The sequence below is a fragment of the Naumovozyma castellii genome, chromosome 9 (assembly GCF_000237345.1).
Source record: "Naumovozyma castellii chromosome 9, complete genome".
Taxonomy (NCBI): Eukaryota; Fungi; Ascomycota; class Saccharomycetes; order Saccharomycetales; family Saccharomycetaceae; genus Naumovozyma; species Naumovozyma castellii.
In genome coordinates, this window is record NC_016499.1 from 454,004 (window position 1) to 478,130 (window position 24,127).

At 36.9% G+C, this 24,127-nt stretch overlaps 13 protein-coding genes and 1 non-coding gene across 14 annotated transcripts; 4 read left to right on the forward strand and 10 right to left on the reverse strand.

The window, feature by feature from the left end:
* Positions 1–152: 152 nt before the first annotated feature.
* Positions 153–1,115, reverse strand: ARA1 (D-arabinose 1-dehydrogenase (NAD(P)(+)) ARA1; the record flags this gene model as incomplete). The annotated part of the gene is made up of 1 exon (XM_003678204.1): positions 153–1,115. One exon carries the CDS (start codon positions 1,113–1,115, stop codon positions 153–155), a length of 963 nt encoding a protein of 320 aa, XP_003678252.1.
* Positions 1,116–1,515: 400 nt separating this feature from the next.
* On the reverse strand, positions 1,516–3,396 carry YSW1 (Ysw1p; the record flags this gene model as incomplete). Its single annotated transcript, XM_003678205.1, has 1 exon — positions 1,516–3,396. One exon carries the CDS (start codon positions 3,394–3,396, stop codon positions 1,516–1,518), a length of 1,881 nt encoding a protein of 626 aa, XP_003678253.1.
* Positions 3,397–3,674: 278 nt separating this feature from the next.
* RTC2 (cationic amino acid transporter) lies at positions 3,675–4,607 on the reverse strand (the record flags this gene model as incomplete). The annotated part of the gene is made up of 1 exon (XM_003678206.1): positions 3,675–4,607. The coding sequence occupies one exon, from the start codon at positions 4,605–4,607 to the stop codon at positions 3,675–3,677; it is 933 nt and encodes a 310-aa protein (XP_003678254.1).
* A 751-nt stretch (positions 4,608–5,358) lies between these two features.
* Positions 5,359–5,430, forward strand: NCAS0Itrna9Q. The gene has a single exon. It is a non-coding gene; the product is annotated as a tRNA-Gln (tRNA).
* A 177-nt stretch (positions 5,431–5,607) lies between these two features.
* On the forward strand, positions 5,608–7,518 carry VPS52 (Vps52p; the record flags this gene model as incomplete). The annotated part of the gene is made up of 1 exon (XM_003678207.1): positions 5,608–7,518. One exon carries the CDS (start codon positions 5,608–5,610, stop codon positions 7,516–7,518), a length of 1,911 nt encoding a protein of 636 aa, XP_003678255.1.
* Positions 7,519–7,592: 74 nt separating this feature from the next.
* On the reverse strand, positions 7,593–9,986 carry VPS72 (Vps72p; the record flags this gene model as incomplete). The annotated part of the gene is made up of 1 exon (XM_003678208.1): positions 7,593–9,986. One exon carries the CDS (start codon positions 9,984–9,986, stop codon positions 7,593–7,595), a length of 2,394 nt encoding a protein of 797 aa, XP_003678256.1.
* A 128-nt stretch (positions 9,987–10,114) lies between these two features.
* On the reverse strand, positions 10,115–10,816 carry VPS60 (Vps60p; the record flags this gene model as incomplete). Its single annotated transcript, XM_003678209.1, has 1 exon — positions 10,115–10,816. The coding sequence occupies one exon, from the start codon at positions 10,814–10,816 to the stop codon at positions 10,115–10,117; it is 702 nt and encodes a 233-aa protein (XP_003678257.1).
* A 238-nt stretch (positions 10,817–11,054) lies between these two features.
* On the reverse strand, positions 11,055–11,690 carry RIB3 (3,4-dihydroxy-2-butanone-4-phosphate synthase RIB3; the record flags this gene model as incomplete). The annotated part of the gene is made up of 1 exon (XM_003678210.1): positions 11,055–11,690. One exon carries the CDS (start codon positions 11,688–11,690, stop codon positions 11,055–11,057), a length of 636 nt encoding a protein of 211 aa, XP_003678258.1.
* A 222-nt stretch (positions 11,691–11,912) lies between these two features.
* PAC11 (dynein intermediate chain) lies at positions 11,913–13,793 on the reverse strand (the record flags this gene model as incomplete). The annotated part of the gene is made up of 1 exon (XM_003678211.1): positions 11,913–13,793. The coding sequence occupies one exon, from the start codon at positions 13,791–13,793 to the stop codon at positions 11,913–11,915; it is 1,881 nt and encodes a 626-aa protein (XP_003678259.1).
* Positions 13,794–14,004: 211 nt separating this feature from the next.
* Positions 14,005–14,874, forward strand: SLD5 (DNA replication protein SLD5; the record flags this gene model as incomplete). Its single annotated transcript, XM_003678212.1, has 1 exon — positions 14,005–14,874. One exon carries the CDS (start codon positions 14,005–14,007, stop codon positions 14,872–14,874), a length of 870 nt encoding a protein of 289 aa, XP_003678260.1.
* Positions 14,875–15,789: 915 nt separating this feature from the next.
* PUF6 (Puf6p) lies at positions 15,790–17,775 on the reverse strand (the record flags this gene model as incomplete). The annotated part of the gene is made up of 1 exon (XM_003678213.1): positions 15,790–17,775. One exon carries the CDS (start codon positions 17,773–17,775, stop codon positions 15,790–15,792), a length of 1,986 nt encoding a protein of 661 aa, XP_003678261.1.
* A 296-nt stretch (positions 17,776–18,071) lies between these two features.
* On the reverse strand, positions 18,072–19,835 carry ITR1 (myo-inositol transporter ITR1; the record flags this gene model as incomplete). Its single annotated transcript, XM_003678214.1, has 1 exon — positions 18,072–19,835. The coding sequence occupies one exon, from the start codon at positions 19,833–19,835 to the stop codon at positions 18,072–18,074; it is 1,764 nt and encodes a 587-aa protein (XP_003678262.1).
* A 293-nt stretch (positions 19,836–20,128) lies between these two features.
* Positions 20,129–21,121, reverse strand: SEC20 (Sec20p; the record flags this gene model as incomplete). The annotated part of the gene is made up of 1 exon (XM_003678215.1): positions 20,129–21,121. The coding sequence occupies one exon, from the start codon at positions 21,119–21,121 to the stop codon at positions 20,129–20,131; it is 993 nt and encodes a 330-aa protein (XP_003678263.1).
* Positions 21,122–21,298: 177 nt separating this feature from the next.
* Positions 21,299–24,061, forward strand: VPS3 (CORVET complex subunit VPS3; the record flags this gene model as incomplete). The annotated part of the gene is made up of 1 exon (XM_003678216.1): positions 21,299–24,061. One exon carries the CDS (start codon positions 21,299–21,301, stop codon positions 24,059–24,061), a length of 2,763 nt encoding a protein of 920 aa, XP_003678264.1.
* Positions 24,062–24,127: the final 66 nt, after the last annotated feature.

Here is a 24,127-nt window from a genome sequence, read left to right on the forward strand (position 1 = left end):
ATGAACATGAACCTGTTCAGAAAAGAGCACAATTACTTCATATCAGACCATAATTTCTTCTATATAATTAAAAAGAATAAAATTTTCTCTAAGACAACTATGTAATTGAAGGAAGAGATGTGATTAACACATTATTAATTCCCTTCCCCTTTTCAACATCCATGAGTGAATCCTGGGATAACACCAGCCATGTCTGTCCCAATATATCTATGTGGAGTGTTGACACCAAAATCATCCAAACTTTTCATTTCATTCTTCGTTAAAGGAGCAAAATAGATATTTGATGCCACTCTTTCTGGATTTAACGATCTTGGAATGACAACATTACCCTTCCTCACATGGTATGAAGTCAAAATATCGGCAGGAGCAACCTCATGTTTCTTGGCGTATTCCTGAACTAAAGGAATCTTTGTATTTGGAGCCCCACCCGATCCCAATGGGGAGTAAGCTGTTAACAAGATACCGTTCTTATGACAAAAATCATTCAGTTCCAATTGAGGCAAATGAGGATGTAGTTCCACTTGATTGATGACGGGCGTCACTTTACATTCCTTTATAACTCTTTCTAGATATTCAATAGGATAATTAGAGACACCAATGGCTCTCACACGGGTATCCTTTGGATCCAAATAAATTTTCTCCATTAATTGGTAAGTTGTAATCCAATCAGCACCTTCCGCAAAGATAACTTTCCCATCTTTATCTAGTGGTTTCCCGATAATTGTACCGTTTTCATCGTAAGTTTTCTTATAACAAAGCGGCCAATGTTGCAAAACCATATCGACATAATCAATACCCAATGATTTCAAAGATTCATTAATAGAAGTCGATGGATCATCCCAATAACAAGGCCAAACCTTTGTAGTAATGAACAAATCTTCTCTTTTAATCTCGCCATCTCTAAATAGCTCCTTCAAAGCTTCCCCAATATATGGTTCTGTCTTGTAATACCAGGCAGTATCAATCTGTCTGTAACCGGCCCTAATTGCTGCCTTTACAGCTTTTTTAGTTTCTGGGTACCTTCCTTTAGGAGATGCGGTACCCAAACCAATGGCAGGAATTCTACCGCCGTTGTTCAAGTTAAAGTATATTTCAGTGTTTCTTGGATGAGACATTTTACCTTTTTGATTTTACAATTGCCTTGCTTGTTGGAGACAGAGAAAACTACAGAAGTCAAGACTCATCCCTGGACCACTAGCTGTTGTTTAAATATGTCAATGATTCACGACGTATTGACATATGATGAAATAATCCACAGGCAAAGAAAGTACCCCTTTATGAAAAAGACCGACCGGCGGTGTTAGGAGGAGTTAGGAGGAGATAAGAGGAGATAACACCCCCGGAAAACTGTGGCGCGCTCAGAAAACACCGCACAAATGTTGAGCGATATTCTATTATTTCGTATTCATATATTTATCATTTATATAACCATTGCAGTTAGCATACGTAGTGTGATAGAACCCATTGTGGAGCAGTAGAAAAATAGCAGTGGAGATTTGGTTTAGTAACACATGATCAATATTCTAGAAGGGAGATATCTTGGTTAGGAGAGTCTTTCAATGAAACAGTTTCTGGTTGATCGTCTTCATTAAGTGTTTTCACTTCCAAGCCTTCACTAGATGTTTTTCCTTCATTTTCTGATGGTCTTTTTCTTGAAATTGTGTCAATATATTTGGCTTGAGAAAAATTTTCCTTTCGTAGATTTGATAATTGCATGGTCAAAAAAGTATTAGATCTGGTTTGAAAAGTTATGGCTCTGACAAGTTCACCAAGGAACAAACCTTCAACATCTTTATAATAGAAAGTGCTTATTATATCGGTCATATTTTTTACTTGGGAATCACTTATTTCCTGTTTTTCATGAAGAAGAAAATCAGAATCATACAATTTCTTCAGGGCACTAGAAAAGTGGTTTAAAACTGCCTCTGGCAAAAACCCATTAAAAGTTGAAGCCATAGAAAATAAGAACCTTTGTGATTGATCTTTGTAGCACTTTAGTATTACTTGTTTTTTCTTCAGTGATCTATTTTTTTTTTCAGTATTAACCTTGATTTCCTCTAGAGTATTATTGTCCCTCTTCAGTTTAGTAAACCTTTCTTGTAAGTCATTATTTTGATTATGTTCCATTTGAGTAACAGTGGTTTTTGAAAAATCAGTCCCGATATCTTCCTTCTCTAGTATTTTTTTGGTTTCTCTATCCAATGGAGTTAAATGCTGAGTTACACCAATTTTCTTAACTAAGCTTGCCTCTAGTTCCTTTACCCTTGCTTTATAACTTGAATTTACCTTGTTTAATGTTTCTAACTGAGCAGTCAAATCCTTGTTGAAGCTCTCGCTTCTATCTAGTTTGTTTCTTAATAATATATTCTCATCTTCGTATCTCCTCACACTTTCATTACTCAACTCATACTTTTTCAATTTTTCTTTAAATATTTCCAGTAGTTCTTCTCCAATTTGTGTCAGAGTCATACTTAATAGGTTCTTTTCTAATTTTTGAGTGTCTGCGTCTACAATAAGTAACTTGCAAATTTCTATAATATTTTTAAGGGTCTTCGAATTCTTGTCCAATTTGGTTGCATCAGTTGGAATTGTCAGAGTAGGTAAATATTGGTCCGGCGGATCAAACACTAGTTTATATGGTCCCTTAATTATGGCTTCATCTTCCGGTGTCAATGGAGATATCTCATTGTTTTCGGCGTCGTTAGAATCAAATGTAGATTCAGAACTTTGTGGTGTTGCCTGAGAACTATTTTCAAACTCGGAGCCCTCTTTTATGGGTGATTCTAGAACTTCGTTTTTATTTTCTCCTTCCAAGACTTCTTTGAGATTACTTCTTATTGTCTCTGCTCTTTCAAAAGAACTCGAATCACTATTTTCTGTCGTACTACCTTCTTTGAAATCACTTTTCTCTTTTGGGTCTGACAATACTGAAGTTAATTTTTCTATAATTTTCCTACTTGAGCTTGATCTAGCATTTATTGTACGTCCATCTTGAACTTCTTTAGAAGGAGAACTTTTCCTCCAGGATTTCCAAAAATGAGGTTTTTCTGGGGAGTTATTCTCATGAGTAAAATGAGACTTAAAACTTTTCTTTGGAGTAAGATTGCTGTCTCTCGTATTATCAACCTCTTCGGAGAATGATTCCGTAGTTGTCATAGGTCCCTCGATAACATCAGGTTTTGTTAAAAACGATTTGAAAAACCAATTTCGTGACATAGGTCTGGCTTTTTTAATGGATTGAGTAGCAAGATCTTTCTCATGAACATCTTCATCTAAATATTCATTGAGAAAGGAAATTCCACCAGGTGATTGTTCATTTGGAGATAGAAAAATATCTGGAATGTCATAATCTGGATCTAGTTGGTCACCTTCGTCCGAAGGTTTTAATCTTGTCATTTTTGCCACCCTTCGTTTTGTTATGAATTTATATTTTATATTCAGCTCTCGGTGCAAGTAGTAACAAAAAGTAATTGATAAAATTGAGAGCGCTTGAAGTTCGTATTTACCGTCAACTATATTTTGTGTCCTTGTATAAATCTTGGCGTTCCTGAAAATAATAGAAAATACCAACCATTTGATGCCGCTCACGCCGTAAGAAACAAAATGAAATCGTATGCCTTTAAAAGAATATATAGGTATGGAAACTAAATAAATAATGGTTTTTACACCTCATCTCATCGATTATTACTAGAACATTCAGAGTAAAAATCTTCTTCATCTCTCAGTTTGGACTTTCTCATAATCGCGGATGTGTGCGAGTGTTGCTTGTCACCATATAGAAAGAATTGACTAAATATGACCAGATCAAGAAACAAAGTCCCTGCACTACCCAATAACCAGGAAAAGTTAACTAGTAAGTACTCTGGATCTAATGAAACCACCAAGACAGATGTAATGAACATGATATTCCCCAAACATGCAAATAAAAAGAATAAAAATGAAACACCTTCACAGGATCTCCTCTTAAAATTCAATATAATCTGTGGAATTCTTGATCCTAAATATAATACTGCACCTAAATAACCAAAGACCTGAGCCAACCAGTTCATACGTAAATCGGGGGTTTTCTCAACTGGGATTCTTGAACAATATGGTATGTACCAGGAAATAAACCCGGCAAAAATCACTGTAAAAACGATAAGTAGATTATTCAGACTCATGTTAGTTTTCCTTACTTCTTTTGCCGGTATGGTTGTAATATATACCTCAGAATCACCATTATCGGGGATATACGTTATGACATCTCGTCTACTTTGTAGAAGTGGGTCTGTTTCATATACGGATTCCACAGATGTAGCTTCATCGACCATTTTTCCATTACCTGAATACCAAATACATTGGATCCAAAGTATAATATCTGCGAGAGTGTAGTATGCAGCCAGTATAATCATAGTAGTCAGTAAGTGTTGCATCATCGCCCCTACCAAATTAAAAATATCTCCTAATAACCACAAAATAATGAACAACAATGATAATCCATCAGATGACTTCCTTGTAAAATTTTCATATATTTGAGGGACGAAGACGACAATCCAACACGATATCGAGATACAACCTGTTATACCACTAACATTTTCAGAATTTAATATTATCGGTGTAAGCTTCATATTATTCAACCCTGTTTTAACTCTTAAAAAAGCACTCAGGTTCCCTCAAAGACTTTTGTAAAACCGCCACAGATAAGATAACTTCAGAGACACTCTTGAGGTTCTCTTTTAACAAGAGTGATGAGTAAACTGTTTGGGGGAAATTGGTGCACAAGATCAAGGATCGACGAAACTAAATAGCGCCAAATCGGTCAGTGAAATACTCCGCGTTTGAAAAAAAAGAAATCTTATAATAGTTTTAATATATACAATATACAATTCACCTTGAAATAAACCACTCTGACGATAATATTCTGGGGACAAGTGACACTGGGAAAACAATAGTTCAGGATGTTAGTTTAGAAAGGAACTTTGTTTCACATACCAGGAAGAAACAAGACAATACGCTCTTCCTGCTTGAACTTGAAACGTAAGATCGGTTTAATCTATTCCTTTTCATTGCAGAAAAAGCCCCAAGAGTGCTTACATTTTCCCTTTGCTCTTTTCAATAGCCTACTCTTTATCGGGGCTTCTAGAATCCCGCTAATATACTATAAACCGCACAAATATAACATAACAAAAAAATTGGAACACTCCGTAAGTTATGTATAACATTGCAGGTAAACGAACTCTAATTTTTATTCAAGAGGTGAGCTAACTATCGTTATGAACTATTATAACCCACCAAAACCGATATAAATCGATAATAGATCACGTGAATTTTAAAATCTTACCTGGGTAATTTATACAACCCCAAAAATCCAGAAATCCTGGTCCTATAGTGTAGTGGTTATCACTTTCGGTTTTGATCCGGACAACCCCGGTTCGAATCCGGGTAGGACCTTCTTTTTTGTTGACATATATTTTTTTTGCTAAGGCGACGGTTTTGCCCTTTGAATAACAATTAGCGTTACATTTGGACAATGACAACATTAGATCCAACAAAATAAACATTCCCCAGTCTTCAATTGAGTATTGGAAACTTGTTCCACTGAGAAAGTATTGCCACAGACCAATCAGTATGGAGTCACTTCAGCAGATACTGGGAACAGACAATGTTTCGCAAGACACAACCGTAATAACCCCAAAGGCAGACAACAAGACAGACAACCAGGAGGAAGAAGATATTTTCCAAACATTTATAAAAGAATGTAAGATTCCTGATTATCAGGCGAATGTATCTGCGTCAAAGGAATTTGAGACGTTAAAGAAGAAACAAGATACTTTGAGATCCACTCTGGAGACCGTCGTACCGCCCTTACGTGAATATATTGTCAGTTTTTCCAAGAGGTTATCTGATTTTACAAGCGATTTAAGTTTTATTAGAAGTAAATCTTCTGAACTTAAGAATTTGTTAGAGTATAATTCGAAAAAATTAGAGACCATAAGCCCGTTGGTGAATGATCTTATCATTCCCATTGATGTGATTAATGAAATTCTTCACGGGAAGATCAATGCTTCTTGGCAAGAAAATATCAACTTTATAAGAGACAAGCAAGAAATATATTCGAAATATCATCCAACTTCTGATAACTCGGAAACAACAACTAATGATTTGGAAGTTCCAAAGGATTTCGAAATAATGAATGATATTTTGGAGTGTTTGAAACTAATTATCTTAGAAAGATCAAAGAAATTCATTGTTCATAATATTAAGTTACTAAGACGGCATCACCCAACACCTTCACAGCGTATACAAAACGATATGATTCAAGTAGCTGAATGCTTCCAATTCATAGTGGAGAATAATTATTCATTGGCTTTAGAATTAAGACAGGCCTATTCATATACAATGAGATGGTATTATAAACAATATTTTGCTCGTTATATAAGATCATTGACCATTCTACAGTTTAAGGCAATTGATACACAGTATGCATTGGGGAATGGGTTGACAAACATCAAAATAGACGAGAATAGTAACGACAAGTCGAATAGTACATTATTTTCATCGTACTTATCGCCAAATTATTTATATGGGCTATCAACCATCTCCAATGAGACAATTTCAGAATACTTCCAGATAAAGAGAAGATTATCTATATTATCCCAAGAAGATAATACTGTCATGATATCACAAATTGCAGAGAATAATAGAAATAAGGAGAATTACATTGAAATTGGATTTAAGAATTTAAATCTTGCTATCCTTGATAATTGTTCAGTGGAATATAATTTTTTGAAGTCATTCTTTAGGGTAAGCGACAATGTTGAAGAACTGAATGGTATCTTGGAACAAATATTTCAACCAACATTGGATCAAGCCATGGAATATACAATTCACCAACTTTTACAACAAACATACGATATATTTGGTGTTCTTATTAGCATTAGAGTCGCGAATCAATTACAATTTGAAACGGAACGAAGAAATGTACCAATCATCTCAGAATATCTTAATAATCAATTAATTCTATTATGGCCAAGATTCCAACAATTAATTGACTTCCAATGTGAAAATCTACGAAAAATTTCAATAACGCAAAATATGGTCAAGAAAAATAATAATGCCATTCTGAGCAAGCCACACGAACTGACAGTACAATTTGGGAAATTTTTATCTAGTTTATTAATGCTAGCAGGGAAAAGTGCTTTCCAAGAAGGTAGCGATGAAACAATGAACGATGAACGCGCTGAACCCCTTTATAATTCTATCATCAGAATGAGAAATGAATTTGAGACAGTAATGACAAAATGTAGTAAAGTCACTTCATCCCCCGAAAGATTTCTATCATTGAATTATTTGTACCTATACAATATTTTACAAAAGCAGCATTTAGCCATACAAGATGATGAAGCAAGGGAAGAGTTCGATGATACTTTAGATACATCCAATGATTCTAACATAAAATTGGACAATACACCTTTAATTTTCAAAGAGACTGAAGACCATTTCAAAATATTGGTGGAAGCATATAGTAAAGTAACTTAATATCTACATCAAAAACTACAAATCAATATCTATAGACCTCATCATCGAAAACATAATTGCATATACGTCCATTATTAAAATCCTTCAGGAACACCATTTGCAGGTTTCTGTTTAACATTTAAGAAAATTCCACCATTCTTAAAACCAAACCACTTGAATGAACCGTTGGGATCTTGTAATTCTTGAATTATCTTATAAGCCTCCAAATCTGAATATGGGATACCATTTTTTGGATCGAAATACTGACTGTTTTTATTTGTTATCAAACACTTTTTGCGTAAGCCACACGGTAGGTAGACCCCAGTTGGTGAAGCTGTCTTCAATTTTAATTCCCTATTCTTATCATCATTTGAATCAATGTGATGAATAACTTTTTTATCATACTCACCAAAGGAGGGGAAATTATCTAATACTGATAAATCCACTTCCTTAATCAGCAAATTTTCATTTTCTCCTTCAATGAGATCGTTTTTTTCATTTAATGAAGATGACTTGAATATTGTTTCCACATCTAACGAACGTTGGTGTGAAGCAAGAGACCAATCAGGGCCAAATAAATCAGCGTGAACGTCCCTATTATAAGTACCATCTCCACATCTATATAATATGACAAAATCTTTAGACACCATTTGGTTTGGTCCCTCATATATTAATTCTTCGTTATCTTCTTCCACATCATCAATGGTGTTTGTGGTATCTGACAAGTTCGGCGTTTCCGATAAAGCTGGTGTTACCTCTTTTGAAGCACTGACTGTTAACGGAGTATCGTTTGGGTCAATAATAGTGATTTCTGGATTAGCAACAAAGGAAACTTGTTTTGTAATGACCTCTTCTTGTAAACTTTCTGTTTTTATTATGGGTTCTTTAACAGTTACGCCATTAGAGTCCCCCACTGCGACTGGAGCATTAATGGTCTTTTTCAGCGAAATTTCTGGCTCTGTTGAATTACTTGAGGCAGGATTTGGAGAATCAGGTTTCTGATTAACCACGGCATCAGTATCTGGTGCCTGTTCTTTGATACTTAGATTCGTTTTTGATGGTGGCTCATCTTCTTTCGGCAGTTCAGTCGTATTGGCTGTTGAAGTTAGAATTTCCTGCTCTGGAACACTTGTTGTCTTATCATCGTTCAGCACAGATGCTGTCAGGGTTGGAATATCACCTCCTGTTGTAGAATCTTTTAATGACTGAGATACATTGTCTGTCATAGTTGGTTCATCATGCTCATCAAGTGCATTTGTTGGCTTATCTATTTGGTCAGTCATTTCTGTTGTGTGGGCTGATGATATATTCTTGATTTCACTCTGCTGTTGCAAATCTGTCGGCACCGAAGTAAGCGCTGTTGTTTCCTGTTTATTTTCCATTGCATTTTGTTCTTCCCCTCCAAGCTTTGCAGCATCAGTAATAGTCGTGGACTTATTAACTTCTACATTCTCTTGCTTCTTTGATTGTCTCTTTGGATACTTTCTTTTCTTCTTCTCTCTCTTACTCAATTGAGTACTCCAATAACGAGCATCTTCTATTTCCATCAGAGGTGTTACAAGCCAGGTAGTTGACAAATCTCTCAAAATCAGTTCATGTTGTTTAAACTTCATCTTTTGTCTTTGTTGCATGGCCAGCCTATTTTGCTTCTTTGAAAGTTCCTGCTCTTTATATTTGTCCAAACTCTGAATGTTGAATTTTTCTGTCTCTAATGCAATTCTCATTCTATCCTCTTGTGTCAGCACATGTTCGGATTGATATTTTTTATGTTTCTGCATCCTCTGTCTTATCATTTTCCTTTTCTCTTCTGCCTTTGATAGTTTCTCATACACTTGCAACTTATTTGCAACCACAGAAGATCTTTTGGACGTTCTTCTATCAGTTTGTAATAAACTCCCTGCGTTTATGTCATCATATGAATGTTTCCTTTTTGTCACAGGAGTTTCTTCATCTTTTGTAGTGACAGAGGGCTTTCTCTTTCGTAATATCACGGGTCCCTTCTGTTTCTGTTGCTTTCTCTTTCTTTTCAATCGTTCTTGTCTTTGCAATTCCCTTTCACCAGCATCATCTGCTTCATCGTCATTGGACTGATCCTCACCACCGGATTCACTTAGCATCAAATCCTGATCGTTGTCATCTTCATCAGCTCGTATCTTCAAATGAGGTGATTTTTCTTCTTGCTCTTCCTCTTCCACGTCCTCTAGTTGTTCACCATCCTCTTCTGAATTTTCCTCTACTTCAAACTCCTCGTCCTCCTCGTCCTCTTGGAATAACAGATCTATTTCATCTTCGTCCAGTTGCTGTGTAGTGGATTGCATTTCTTGCAATTCTTGTTCTAATAGTTTCTTAAGTTTGTTACCAGCATTTTGTCTCCTCTCTCTCGTGTTAATTAAGAATTCCTGACCCTCGTCATCATCACTACTGGGCAAACTACTGGGACTGCTCATTTCAGTTGCTATGCTCCTATTTTGCTGGGTTGTTATTGTCATAAATTATACCTTGTATTTTTATGTTTTCAACGCTGATTCCATGCTCGCGTCAAGTTCAAAATATTATGGATCAGCAAGACATATGCTTTGACATTTATTACATATCTACGTAACATCAGGTATATATATCACTGAGCACTCTCTAGCTTCTTTGCTGCTTCGGCATCTTCAGTTGAAGGTTCCTCATCAATAAACTGTGGGACAGCTCCGCCTAGGTAGGATGCAGGTCCATTGCTCTCCAGTATAGAATTAGCATCTTCCATCCCAGCAGTGAAATCCTCCTCAGCTAGAGCATCCAACTCTGCATCCAATTCACTTTCATCAATCTCATCCAAGTCTTCCCCCATAGGCGATGCGGAAGCCAACATATCTTGTAATTCATCTCCCTGTTCGATCAAATCTAACATCTCATCTTGCATATCCTGTAGTTTATCCAAATTAATTTTCCCATATTGGGCCTTCAATGCCTTATTCGTTTGCTTTAAGGCATTCACCGTGACCATTGTATTTTGTAAATTATCGCTAGTCAATTGTGCCTGTGTCATCGACCAAGATTGTGAATCAAGCGAGTCTCTCATCCCTTGTAATTGTTTCCTCTTATTTAATAATTTCAAAGCCTGTTGCCTTAGAGGTCTTTGACCCAAACTTGATTTAGAAGATGAGATCTTTCTTTGAATAGTTTGTAGTTGGAAATTTAGCTGAGATATCTGTGTGTCTAGTTGTGAGACTCTGCTTTGCAAACCTTGTTGTGCCTGATTCATGGCTTGATTGGATTCTTGGAGAAGTTGATCGTGGGACTTCTTGTTCCCATAACCGAATAGTCTATTCATGGCTGTTTACTTTGCTCCTGAGATTCTTTTGCTTTTACTTTGCTTTGCTGTTTCTTGATTGTTAATATGCCTGGTGCCAAAATACAATTTTCCTTGCATTTTGAAATTTCGAATGAACGATTATAAGATAAAAGAGAGATGAGATGATCAATTATAATTAATATTAAATGGAAAGAATAATGGTTATTTACATTTATAAAGAAAAGTCATTTACAAGTGTGTGTTTTTCTTACATACTTTAATTTTGCTTCTGCAAATAAGCAGCCAAATCTTCAATGGAAATCAATGGGATATCGTTTTGCTTACCGAATTCCAAACAATCATCCAATCTCATCATAGACCCATCTCTATCATTGACTAATTCACAAATGACACCAACTGGTGCCAATCCACTTAGTTGACAAAGATCCACGGCGGCTTCCGTGTGACCTCTTCTCTTAAGAACACCACCATCTACGGCTCTTAAGGGACAAATATGACCTGGTTTCAAGAATGAAGTTGGAGTAGACTTAGCATTAGCTAGAGCTTTACAAGTTAAAGTTCTATCATGAGCAGAAATACCAGTGGTCGTACCCTCAGCGACATCCACGGTGATAGTGTAAGCAGTACCATGTCTGTCATCTGCATTTGAGGCGTATTTCATACCTGTTCTGAGTAATGGTAGATCCAATTTATCAGCGACAGCGTTAGTCATAGGGGTACACACGTAACCGGATGAGTGACGCACCAGGAAGGCCATTTGTTCAGTGGTAATACCTTCGGCGGCACATATTAAATCACCTTCGTTTTCACGGGACTCATCATCCATGACAATGATGAACTTGTTCTGTTTGAAGTGAGCGATTGCTTGGTCAATTGGGAGGAAGGGGGACATATTTCGTTGTTTGCTAGTGTGTGTTTTGTTGTGTGGTTTGGTATAGTACTAATTGGATTCAAACCAGAGAACAATACCACCTGTATGTTTAAATACTGGCAATGAAATATTTATTGCCATGATATTGTCATGTAATCCTTAGTAATCGGAACGGAAAGCCGTCTCGCGGACCGTACAACGCGATCTCGGAACGTTAACTCCTATCGCCTTCGCCTTTGCCGCTTATCGCCGGGCGGCTAATTCCAGAAATGATATAGTGCCACTGGAACCACCAAGGACTAGTACCATAAGTCCCTCATGATCGTAGAGGTGGAATGAGGTAAACATTTTTTGCCCAAGCTCTTCGCTGGAGATCGTATGGGTGATAGAGGGTGGCGCTTGAGAGACCCATTTACTGTCTTCCCTAGTCAACGACCACTCAACAATGCAAAAATTGTACATTGTTAACACACAACATCTGTACGTGTCCCTGTCTGGTAACCATTGAACAGCAATAACATCCTCTTTGAGATCGATGGAGTCTATCAGATCGTTGTTGAAAGTGTCCCACAGATGACAATTCCAATCCATGGATCCTGAACATAGTAGGTCATCGTTCTGTGGATGGAACCGTAGTGAGGTTACATCACTAGAATGGAAATTGACTCTTGGTAGAAATCCGTTGTTATTTAAGGAAATTGGTAATTTATTATTATCGTCCATATTGGTACGACTCAATAGAACTTTGTATATCCCACCATCTTCAGCGCCCAAATAGACACAATCTGAATTATTAGGAGCCACAGTTAATGAAGTAATACAGATTTCTTCGTTTAGGACCACCTTATCTAGATGATCACAAAATAGTTGATCTCCTCTAACGATATCATCCGTCTCATCCTGATCATCTCCCGATTGATCTTGTATTTTTTCTTGTAATGCAATTAATTCTGTGTATTTGGGAGGAACGATACGAGTTTGATGAATTCTTCCTCGAGTACTACTCCGATGCACCATGGTAGGGTCTTCATAGAAAGACAGGTTCATACAGTTCAACTCGTTGATAATACCATTATTACTTCCGCTTACTATCCGAGCATTAATAATGTTATCAGCTTTGATTTCATCAATACCAAAAACAGGGGCATTATGATAATTTCTTATAATTAAATTCCTTTCATACTTCTTCTTATCTTGTTTGTCTTTTACAGCTCTCAATTCGTATAAAATTGTTTTACCATTCAAAGTTCGTAATAGGATACTAACAATATATTTACCCTCATCTACACCATCTTCTCTGCAATATTTGCCTAAAAAGTGACCACCGATAAGAGATTGACCTCTAAATGTTAATCGATCAATAACAACCATACCTTCCCTTTGAATAACTTCCACAAAGGACCAATTAGTTTCCTTTATGTCAAGTGGATTAATAGGTGTTCTTCGATATGAAATTAATATTAAACCTTGGAAATAATCAATAGAAACACAAAATAATTTCATATTTTCATTGGCTTCTATATCGAGAGTCCAATTATCCAACAGCTTGCAAGATGTATTCTTTGACTGACCTTTTAGTGAAGGCCGTATATTTGAATAATTCTTTTCTCGAGCAAAACTTTTATTGGTAACTAAAGTATTCGCTTCTGTTGTAATCAGTAATGGCTCCAAAAATTGAATCTTCGGATGGTCTTCTTCCACCACCTTTCCCTCAAGTTTATTGTTAGAATCTTCTTCTTCTTCTTCTTCTTCTTCTAGTACTCTTTTCTCCTCTTGCCTTATTGGCTCCTGTATCTCTTCTTTATCAGATTCATAATTGTCGGTTTGAATTCCCTTGCTATACGTGATTATTTTTGGTTTATCATCATGTAGAATCTCAGATAAATGATTCGAATGCCGTGTTAATTCAAACGACTCATCTGTTTGCACAGCTACAGAAACAGTTTCAACAGCTTTATTTTTATGTAAAACTTCATTATATCGCAATGGTATCCTTGACTCGCTATTGGTCCGTGATGAAATACCATTGTAACGCCTAATTGGTGTCTGTGGAAATTTACTCCTCTTTTCTCGAAGTTCTTTAAGTCGTTGTCTTTTTTCTTCCAATTCTTTTAATTTCTCCATTTAATCATTCAGTTACAGCTGTTTTCTATTATTCATTATCTATATCTTTTCGTCAATAGCGGTTCGTGTACTTCCTCATCAACATTTGTTATTGTTTGTTAACAATTCCGAAAATGAAGATTTCACTTGACATAAAGCTACAAATATTTTTCAGGTAATATTGAATAAATAAAAGATAAACCAAGACAGTGAACGGTGAACAACGTGGAGGATGGATATTAATATCGACGATATTTTAGCTGAACTAGATAGAGATACTACAGCAGTGGACTCCACGGGCCACACCCAACAGGGAAACCAATCATCATTATCCACATCAGATATTCCAGCAAATAACACGACCATTATCGATGTTTCTCCACAGCAAGACTTTAAACAATTAATGGTCCATTGGAGAAATGAACGTTGCTCTCCAGAATTACTGTCATACCCGGCACCACTCGTCGAAAGAATGTTGAGTAGAATTCAATCACAAATGGAAACTATTGAAAATATTTCGATGGGATTTTTAGAATCCATGAGTCAGGGTCCCTCTGATGATAATGGCGACAAGCTTACATCACATCATAATGACTCCAAATTACCTTTACTTTGTATGGAAGCTGAGTTAGAAAGGGTTAAATTCATTTTGAGAAGTTATATACGATGTCGATTACAAAAAGTGGATAAATTTTCATTATATCTAAGACAATTTGATCCCATACAATTGGATGACTTATTATCAGCGAAGGAGAAACTTTATCAATCAAGGCATTCCGAAATTTTGTTAAAGCTATTAAATGGATCTGTATTAAAATTTATGCCAGAGGAATTACAAGCTATTGATGATACTGAAGGGAGCGTGAATATGATTGAAGAACCTGACTGGAATAAATTTGTTTTTATCATGGTTTGTGGACCCCCTGATAAATTATTCAGTGAAGATCCGTTATTATCGAAGAACGAATATGGGAAATATTGCTATAACGTCACTATAGCAGAATTAAAGGAAGATGTGGAATTGACTCTTGATAGTATTTACGTAATGAGATATCAAGTCGTTAGAGAACTGATAATGAGTGGGAAGGTGCAGTTGATATAGCCTCTATTACCCATGGCATTTTAATAAAAAGATAAAGCGATTATGGAAAACATATATGTAAAAATATCAGCATTTAGATGTGTACAAGCTTGTAGGAATAATACACTCATAATTACTTATTACTTACGATACTAAAATGTATTTAGGAATGTTAGACAAGTTTGTTGAAAGTGAAGAGATCAAGCCATTGAAGCAGTCACTAAAATACACAACTATAACCACCAAAAAGTTACTCATTGCTGTTGTGGATATGAATGGAAGTTCATATTTATCATCAAGAAACGAAATGTACTTTTTTAATAATATACAATATTTCTGCATTTGCTGGCATTTTACATACGTTGTCCATTGTTTTTCAAGTGAATGTATCTCCTATTATTTCCCAGTGGAAGTTAAATAAATGCGTTAGAATCAAGATAATTATATCAAATTTCTTTAACTGTGCCAAAACTCTCGTAGTTTTCCACTAACAATTTTTTTTGAAATGTTGAAAAGCGTCTACTTTTGACAATCCAATTTGAAAATACTCTTCCAAGCATTGTTCCCTAGAATTGTTTGAATATATCAAGAGTTCGTTACCCTTAATGTTTCCTATTTGTTTCCAGCCTAAATGCTTCGTATTTGTTTCCCACGAAAAAAATTAAAAAAAACTACCCCACTCTGCCATTTTTGGGTTTTTACTATGGGAAAATCCAAAAAATGGCGAACTCGCTGGTGGAAATCCCTACATCGACTTTAGCAAGAACGCTACTGGGAATGGGAAACGTTTAGGAAACAAACAGGAAACATTTATTAGAATTCCCTTTGTTTAATATAAAGTATTTGTAATTGCTTATGAAGTGATTTTTCAATTATGTAGTCTAATTAGCTCTAGACCATGAGTTATTAATATACACAGATCATTACTTTATTTATCTAATTTAATAGCTTCAAGAGTAAATGAGCCCCCTTGTTGTTTTTGTTCTCTTCAGAATTTATGTCCACTTTATCCTTTACTTCGTCCAAATCGTTTAGGAATTGGTCACCCTCTTCTTTACCTTCTAAAGTTTCGTATAATGCAACAATAGTAAATGAACTATCTGAAGTATTAATCCATTCAAGTAGGTTAGATGAATCGATGATTTCATCATAAAATCTTTGTGCAAATACGGCACCTAAACCTTTAACTTTTTGTAGTGGTTCAAGTTTTCTTTCCTTATTATTCCATTTACCACCTTGAATCAAAGCCTTTAATAGTCTTGTAGAGAATGGTCTATGTATTGGATGATGTTCATCTGAAATATCACCTTTGAATGCAATGACAATACGATCAATGACTTGTTCAAAACTCTTGGTATCCTTTTCGCTTAATTGTTCATATAACTCATCATTGAGGAGCACTTCTGAGATAAATTGACTTCCTAAATTTTCAGATAAGATTTCTGCATAATATTTGGAAATGGTGCTCAAATACATTGGTGCAAATTTATTTAATAATTCATGTCTTCTTTGTAAATCTGGTTTCTTTGATGTTAATTCAGACATGGCCTTGTATCTTGATAGTTCCTTCTTTACATTTGGTGCAAAATATTTACCATCCAATCCCAACAAGATGTAAATCCATGGTCTTCTACCATATTTGTCAACAATGAATTCTTGTAAATGTTCCTTGGCAGATGGACCAAAAGACTTAAACATTAAGACGGTATCATCCACACACATTAGTGCAGTAATGAAAACAAGGTTACCATGTTCATTTTTAATTAATTTTTCACTATGATCTTTCAAAGTCTTAATGATAGATTTTCTTTCTTTTGCGTTGGCCTTTGCAATAAGAGTACAGGCAACATCGGCACCTTCTGGAGTATGAACCAACTCAGCGAATTCTTCGTGCAATAATTCAATTAATTCGGATATTTCCTTTTCATTAGCAATTTTCACTAATTCTCTCATGGCAGCATGTAAAATTTGGAACCCTGTAGAACCCTTTTCCACAGATGCAGTGATGGTCCCCAACAAGTTTCTGGCAATGATAGTTTTCTTTTCAATACTTGTGGCACAAACGTCTTCTAAGGTTAGACCACTATGAGTGTCTCTAAACACTGCGTATTCTGCACCCCAAAATTCTCTGATCATTTGCTGTCTTTGTTCATGAGTAGCATAAAGAACGTATAAATCTTCAACGACGTAGGCACCTTCACGATGTCTCATTAATTTTCTCAAACAACCGTGTAATTCATCAATAATTGTTTGTCTTGATTTTTTGGAACCATAATGTAACAATTTAACCAATAAATATTTCCCATAGGCAGATGTAGCCAAGATATAGAATTTACCCTTTAATGAGTCTACGATTTGTTCACGACGTTCCTTGGTGGAGTATTTCAATAAAGTTTGAATGACACGAGAAGCATCATGCTTCATGACTAAATCACAGATACAATCCTTGGCTAGATCCCAGATTTCATTGGAATATTTTTCACGCAATTGCTTTGGTAAGGGTGGGTTCTTCACACGTAATTTTTCCCATAGGGATTTAATATGTTGTACTTCTGTCCCTGCCTTTCTTTGCATCTTTCTCTCTTTCAACAATTTTCTTTGTTCGGTGTGATTGTCAGAGTTCCCACCAGCTGGTTTTTCCTCACCATCTTCCTTTTCTTCTTCAGCATCACTGCCCTCTTGTTCTTCTGCATCCTTCTCAGCTTCATCATCGGAAGAGACGATATCATCCAATTCGTCATCGTCTGAAGAAGCGTCTGAAGAAGCGTCTCCATCAATATGTTGGGAGGCTACATCATCGAGCTCATCCTCATCGGAGGAATCAACCGAGATTCTAGCCTTCTTAGCAGCTGGAGCTGGAGCAGCCTTCTTGGACTCGCTCTTCAAGGGACGTTTGTTGTTTTTCTTAACCACTGGAGCCATTGCTATGATTGTGTTGGTTTTGTTTTGGTTTTGCCCTGTTGTATGTGATTCAGCTATATTATGAATTAATTTTTCATATCTGCAAAAGCTAGCTAGCTCATCGCATTCAAAAAAATCTTAGTATGAAATTTCTCTCAGTTGAAAAATTTTCCAGATCGTGCGGAACGATGAATGGGGTGAACAATACTTGAGCGGTTAAAATGTATTTATTTATTTATTTATTTCCAGAATGACAAATAATATTATTATTAAATAGTGTATGGTTACGTATCTATGTTACAAAGAGAAGTTTCTTTTTATGATTCCACGATTTCCTGAGTGGGTTCGAACTTCAACTGGTCGTCGTCAATTATTCTTGCGACTTGTTGTTTCCTCTTCTTGGCTAATTCCTTGGATGCCTTAATATTGAACCCATCCTTCAATATACTTTGCACTTCCTCCAATTCCAAACCTGATAATTCAGGATAGCAGAAGTAGCAAAAGATGAATGAGACGAATGATAGACCGGCAAAGAATGCGAATGTCCCCGTTGGAGTAATGTTTTGCAACATTGTTAAGAAAGTGGATGCGATGACAAGGGAACCGGCCCAATTTGTCGCAGTGGCATATGAAGTACCGACACCTCTCACGTTTGTGGGGAACAATTCGGATTGTTGCCATGGGACGGTACCGATCCCCAAGGCGTAGAATGCAGCAAATACAATGATGAAGACGATGATAACAATACCCCATGCGGTGAACCCGGAGTTGGAGACCACAGCATCATTACCGACAAACTGGATACCGATGAAATGGAATGCAATGGCACAGATTGTTAGGGCCATGGTCATCCCTGGTAAACCAATCAACAGGATAGCTCTTCTTCCAATCTTATCGATGGCGAAGAAGGCCACCAAAGTGAAGACGAAATTAGTACCTGAAACAATGATGGAGACCGCTGATGAATTGGAGAACCCAACAGTTTCGAAGATAGTCCCTGAGAAATACATTAAAGAATTCCAACCAGTAAATTGTTGAATGGCTTGCAACCCACAGGCAATGATCAAAGCTCTGAAATTGGCTGGGTTTGTATGTAGTTCCTTCACTGTATTCCATACTTGCACTGCCTTATTTTTCCCCGGGATGGAATGGTTCAATTCCGTAAGTTCTTCCACTTTCCTATCAATGATATCTTCAGGGGCGTTAATGTAACTTCTTCTTAGTACAGCCTTGGCGTTTTCATAATCTCCCTTCATGACATAATATCTTGGTGTATCAGGTAAAAACAAGAAGAATGAAAATTGCAAGACGGTAGGGATCAAAGACAACCCAACCAAAATTCTCCACCCGTTATGCACGTGGTTCAACCCAGCACCGCATCCGTAAGCGATCAATTGTCCCCCAGTCAACCATAAAGAGTTGATCACGGTAAGACGACCTCTAATCATCTTTGGAGCGATTTCCGAGATGAATAAGGGGGAGATTAAAGAACCGATCCCGACCCCGAACCCCATGATTAGTCTTCCTGCGTTCATTTGCCAGAATCTATGGGCAGTAATTTGTAAGATGGCTCCAATGACGAACAGAACATTGGAGAACATGAGACATGGTTTCCTTCCGAAGATGTCAGCGGCAGTCCCTGCAAATATGGAACTTATGAGGGCCCCCAGTGATGTAGCGGCAGTGATAATTTCCTTGTCACCGTACGTTAGTGTTCTTCCCAGGTCCTTGTTGATGGAGATCAGGGCACTGGAGATGTAACCTGTATCGTACCCGAACATGAACCCTGAGATGGATGCGACGAACGTGAGGATGAGGATGAAAGGTGAGATACCTTGGTTGAAAGTGATGATGACGGAGACGTCATCTTCGTCGTTGACGGGTTTGATTTGGATACGGTCGTTATCCTCCTCGTCATCGGAGAGGGACACATTGCCCTTTTTGGAGGTGTGATGTGTTGGTTCTTCATCGAAGAACGAGGTGATACTGTTATCGTTTGTCTTGACATGCGTGGCAGTGGCTTGCCTCTGCGTTACGTGAGTCGTCTCCTCTTTGAAGGACGGCTCGTTTGTATGTGCCATGAGTTCGATGGATGGAGGGATGGTTTAATGAATGAGAGAGGGGTAGAAAGGAAGAATGTGATCGGGATAATGGATAGATATAGGAGTCGTTGAGCTATTGTGTAGTTTATATAGAGATAGGATAGGATAAGATGACTATAGGCTATTAAGTTAAATTTCAAATTTTTCACAGGCTCCAATATTTGATCGACAATGTTTTCACATGGACGCGTTCAACAGTTTTCGCGTGAAAAATTATCGCCGTTGTGCGTGTGGAGTTGTTTTCCATGCATGTGCTTCTTCTTTTTTTTTCATTACAGTTCGTCGTGCGCGACAAGCCTGCTGAGTGCTTCGTCGACGGCGATCTCGACCGCGCGGTCGTCTGAGGTGATGGCGGTTATGGTAGCGGCAGCAACAGTAGCAACAGTAGAAGAAGTAGAAGAGGAGATGCTCTTGACCACACCCGCGGCTGAGAGTGTTCCGCGGAAGAAGCGGAACAGCAGCCAGAGCGTCAGCCGCACGGGCAGTCTGAAGACACGGCGCCACAACACCCAGCCCACACAGCACGCGAGAAACAGCAGTGCGGCGTACACGTCTCGCTTCTCACGATGCGACGACCTCTCGAGCGTCTTGACGAGCGAGTTTGTCTTGCGGAAGACGGTTTCCAGTTGCGAGTACTTGTCGTCTGCCTGTTGCAGCGAATGTGTCTGCTGTTTCAGTTCGTCCAAGTTCAAGTCGCTCTGGAGTAACCCGGACTGCAGAATCTGGTTACCCCGAACCAGGTTGTGGGTCACCCGCCTTGTGGTTTTGAGCAGTTTGTCCTTCGTTGAGGTGGTCCCGTGATCAAACTGGACTCTCTCGTATCGATCGGGTTGTTCTTGTTCTTGTTCTTGTTGCACATGCGATTCAATGGCCTCGTCTCTTTGCAACTCACGTTGGTCCATGGCCCCCATATATGATTGCACCACGTCCCGCTGCAATTGTCTCTTGAACTCCACTATCCAGTTACTGAATCGGATCAACTCGTCAAACATTACTAGTAACCGACCGTCGCCCCGTTTACCCTGGCCGATTTTCAACGTGTCATCCAGGTAATTCACCTCCGATGTGAAATCGATCTTGCTATTCAATGATAGTCCATTGTACTCTTGATTCATCGCAACAATGAGACTGCGCACCAAAGATTCAAATTCAACCACTAATTCGGAACAATCTTCATCGGAAGATGAATTCATTCGACTCAATAATCGACCTTGTATATCGTCTAATTCCTTAACGAAGGGAACATCGTATCTCTCGCAATTCATTCTTGTGCCAGCTGTGTGTTTTTGCTTCTATTCATTAATACATGCATTCCTTCATTCACTAGCATTTTCATTTTCTTCAGTTTAGTATAATAATAATGACAAAATCAGTTGCGGGTAACCCCCCTAAACATAACAACTATTCAAGTTTTATCTATCACCTTGGCAACATTGCCTCCTATGAAGAAGAACAACAGCAACACTGCAAGCACAATCATGCAAATAGACCCGCAGGAAGGTCCCTTCCAATTACACACTCTATTATCAGACTTACCGCCAAATTTATCATTCTCAGCATGCGAAGGTTACGAGAACCATCTATATTTGGGTACCACCAAGGGTGATCTACTTCATTATTTCGAAATTGAACCAAATAACTACATCCTCATATCAGAGACAAAATTCTCTCCATCCACAGACTCCAAAATTACTAAAATCGTACTGTTACCACTAATTGAAAGAGCTCTCGTATTAAATAATGAAGGTCAATTGATTCTGTTTCTTCTACCAGAATTCGCACCTGTACCCAACACTTCACCCATTCAAAACGTTACTGATCTCACAATATTCCATTACTCCAAGAGATCAAACATTTACAGGATAACCATCGCTACCAAAAACGCTCTACAATTATGGAAAGTTTCAACCACCCAGGGAATCATTCAAAGCAGCAAGAATCTCATTCAATTCAAGAATTGTAGCCACATCTTACAACATGAGGAAATTCTCATCATGGCAAGATCAAATAATTACGAAATTATCAATTTGAAAAAATTAAATGCAAACGTATTACCATTATTCCATGTATTTGAACCCACCCCTGCATCACCGACCCTCACCCCCGTCATGTGCTCCATTAACAGCAAGGAATTCCTGGTGTGTTCTGGAGGGAATGACCCCAATGATAACGCAATGGCTCTCATTGTGAACCATAAGGGTGACATATCCCAGGGAACAATAGTATTGGATAAGTATCCAACAGAGATCGCTGTCCAATACCCTTACATCCTGACCAATTATGACGGGTCCAAAGTACAAGTTAATAAATTATTGAACATCAACGATGACTCGAACCTCCCGATACAAACAATCTCCTCCTCTTCTGAAAGCGATCTACGTATCGCGAGGCTGACCGCTACTTTCCATAATGATGAAATCATGGATCCAAAGGACAAAGAATTGATTGTCGAGAAATTGAAGTTGGTCCCCATGCTTAACAAGGATATCGAACTCACTTTACAAAGGGAGAAATCTTACGTGGAGGAAAATTTACAACAAGTTTCATCACTTGTATGCTACGGTCATCAGGGGATCCATGTCCTCTTCAAGAAGCCTATCATATTACAAATGCATAATAAATTCAATGAGGAGGAAATCTCCATCTTGGAAAATTATCTATCGGAAATGGAGGATAAATATCGTGCTACAATGACCAAATACGAGGACATTGAATGCAAGTATCTTACCTTGATGGAGTTGTTATTGATTCTATTACATTGCGATACCATTGATGAAATTGTCATTAAGAAGTGGTCCACGAAATCAGGGACCACAGATATAAGAATATTGTTGTATATATTGAACATGGAAATATACGGAAATATTTGGACTTTCCATGGGTTGGAACCCTTGATAAACAATTTAAAGGAATTGAAACTGATACATAAATGTAATAAGGGTATCCCATGGTTATTGAAATTATTGAAAAAAAATTTAAAATCCACAAATAACGATTTTAGCAACATTTCCAAGACCATAGATATAAACTTTTTACAATTTTACTTAAAGGATGACACTCTTAACTTTGATATTAACAATTTTGAAACGGAAAACTTTCCTGAAATTATAGACATATTAAAGAAACAAGATGATGCTTCCAAGTATTCTCCCATTTTACTGCAAATATACCAAAGGAAACAAATGTTTATGGAATACATGGACCTCTTGAAGAAAGACAGCAAATTGGATAAGCTGTTTCAATACATAGAAACCAACATCAACCAATTACCAAAAGATTACGTCCATGGTCCACAATTGTTCGATGATTTGGCACTCATTTTGAATGATAAGCAGGACGACACAACAAAGGATCAAATTAATCAAATGTTTAAAATATTAAACTCCATGGATATTGACCCACATGAGCTTATTTCAAGAGTACAGGATAACATACCCGTAAAGGTAATGATTATTGAACAATTGGGAGTAAAAGATAGTCACGATAAGAAATTCATAATTGAATATTATTTAACTAAATTGGAAGAAACCATTCAACAAAATAATCTATGGACACAATTGAATTCATTCTTAAATGAATATAAACAAGATTTAAAATATGATAAGGTCAATTTTATCAGCTTCATCAACGTCAAATTACAATATAATGAAAATTTTGAAAATTTCTTGATTTACTTCAATCACATCAAATTAATAATTACAAATTCCATTGAACAGGACAATGACAAGACATTCATCTCTGGATTATTCAATGAAATTTCCAAATTTGATAATAATAATATTCTAACATTCCTCTTATTACCATCACCCGCCACCACCAATCAAACAATTTTAACCAATGAGCAGATATTAACCATATTATTAAATTGCAACGATTTTATGACCATTGAACAATATTTAACTAAAGAAAATTTAATCTCAGTGATGAAACATTACATCCAAATGCATAAGAAAATATACTCAATTAGTCTGGTCACTAATTTATTAACTCGAAATATTAATTTTCTACTGAATGATTCAGATCAATTTTTAAATATTCTAAGAGAGTTACCTCAAGAGTACCCATTAACTAACTTGTTTGAAATCTTATTCCCCATAGTCAACAGACTTGATACGAAAACCCAAAACTTAGCATTACAAAAGGCATTATTGAAAGCAGAGCTTGCCAATACAAAGGAAATGATTAACAATTTACAAATTGAATAAGCATTTCACATACACATACACATAGATAGATTCTAATTTTGCATATAAATTCTTTTATAGACTAAA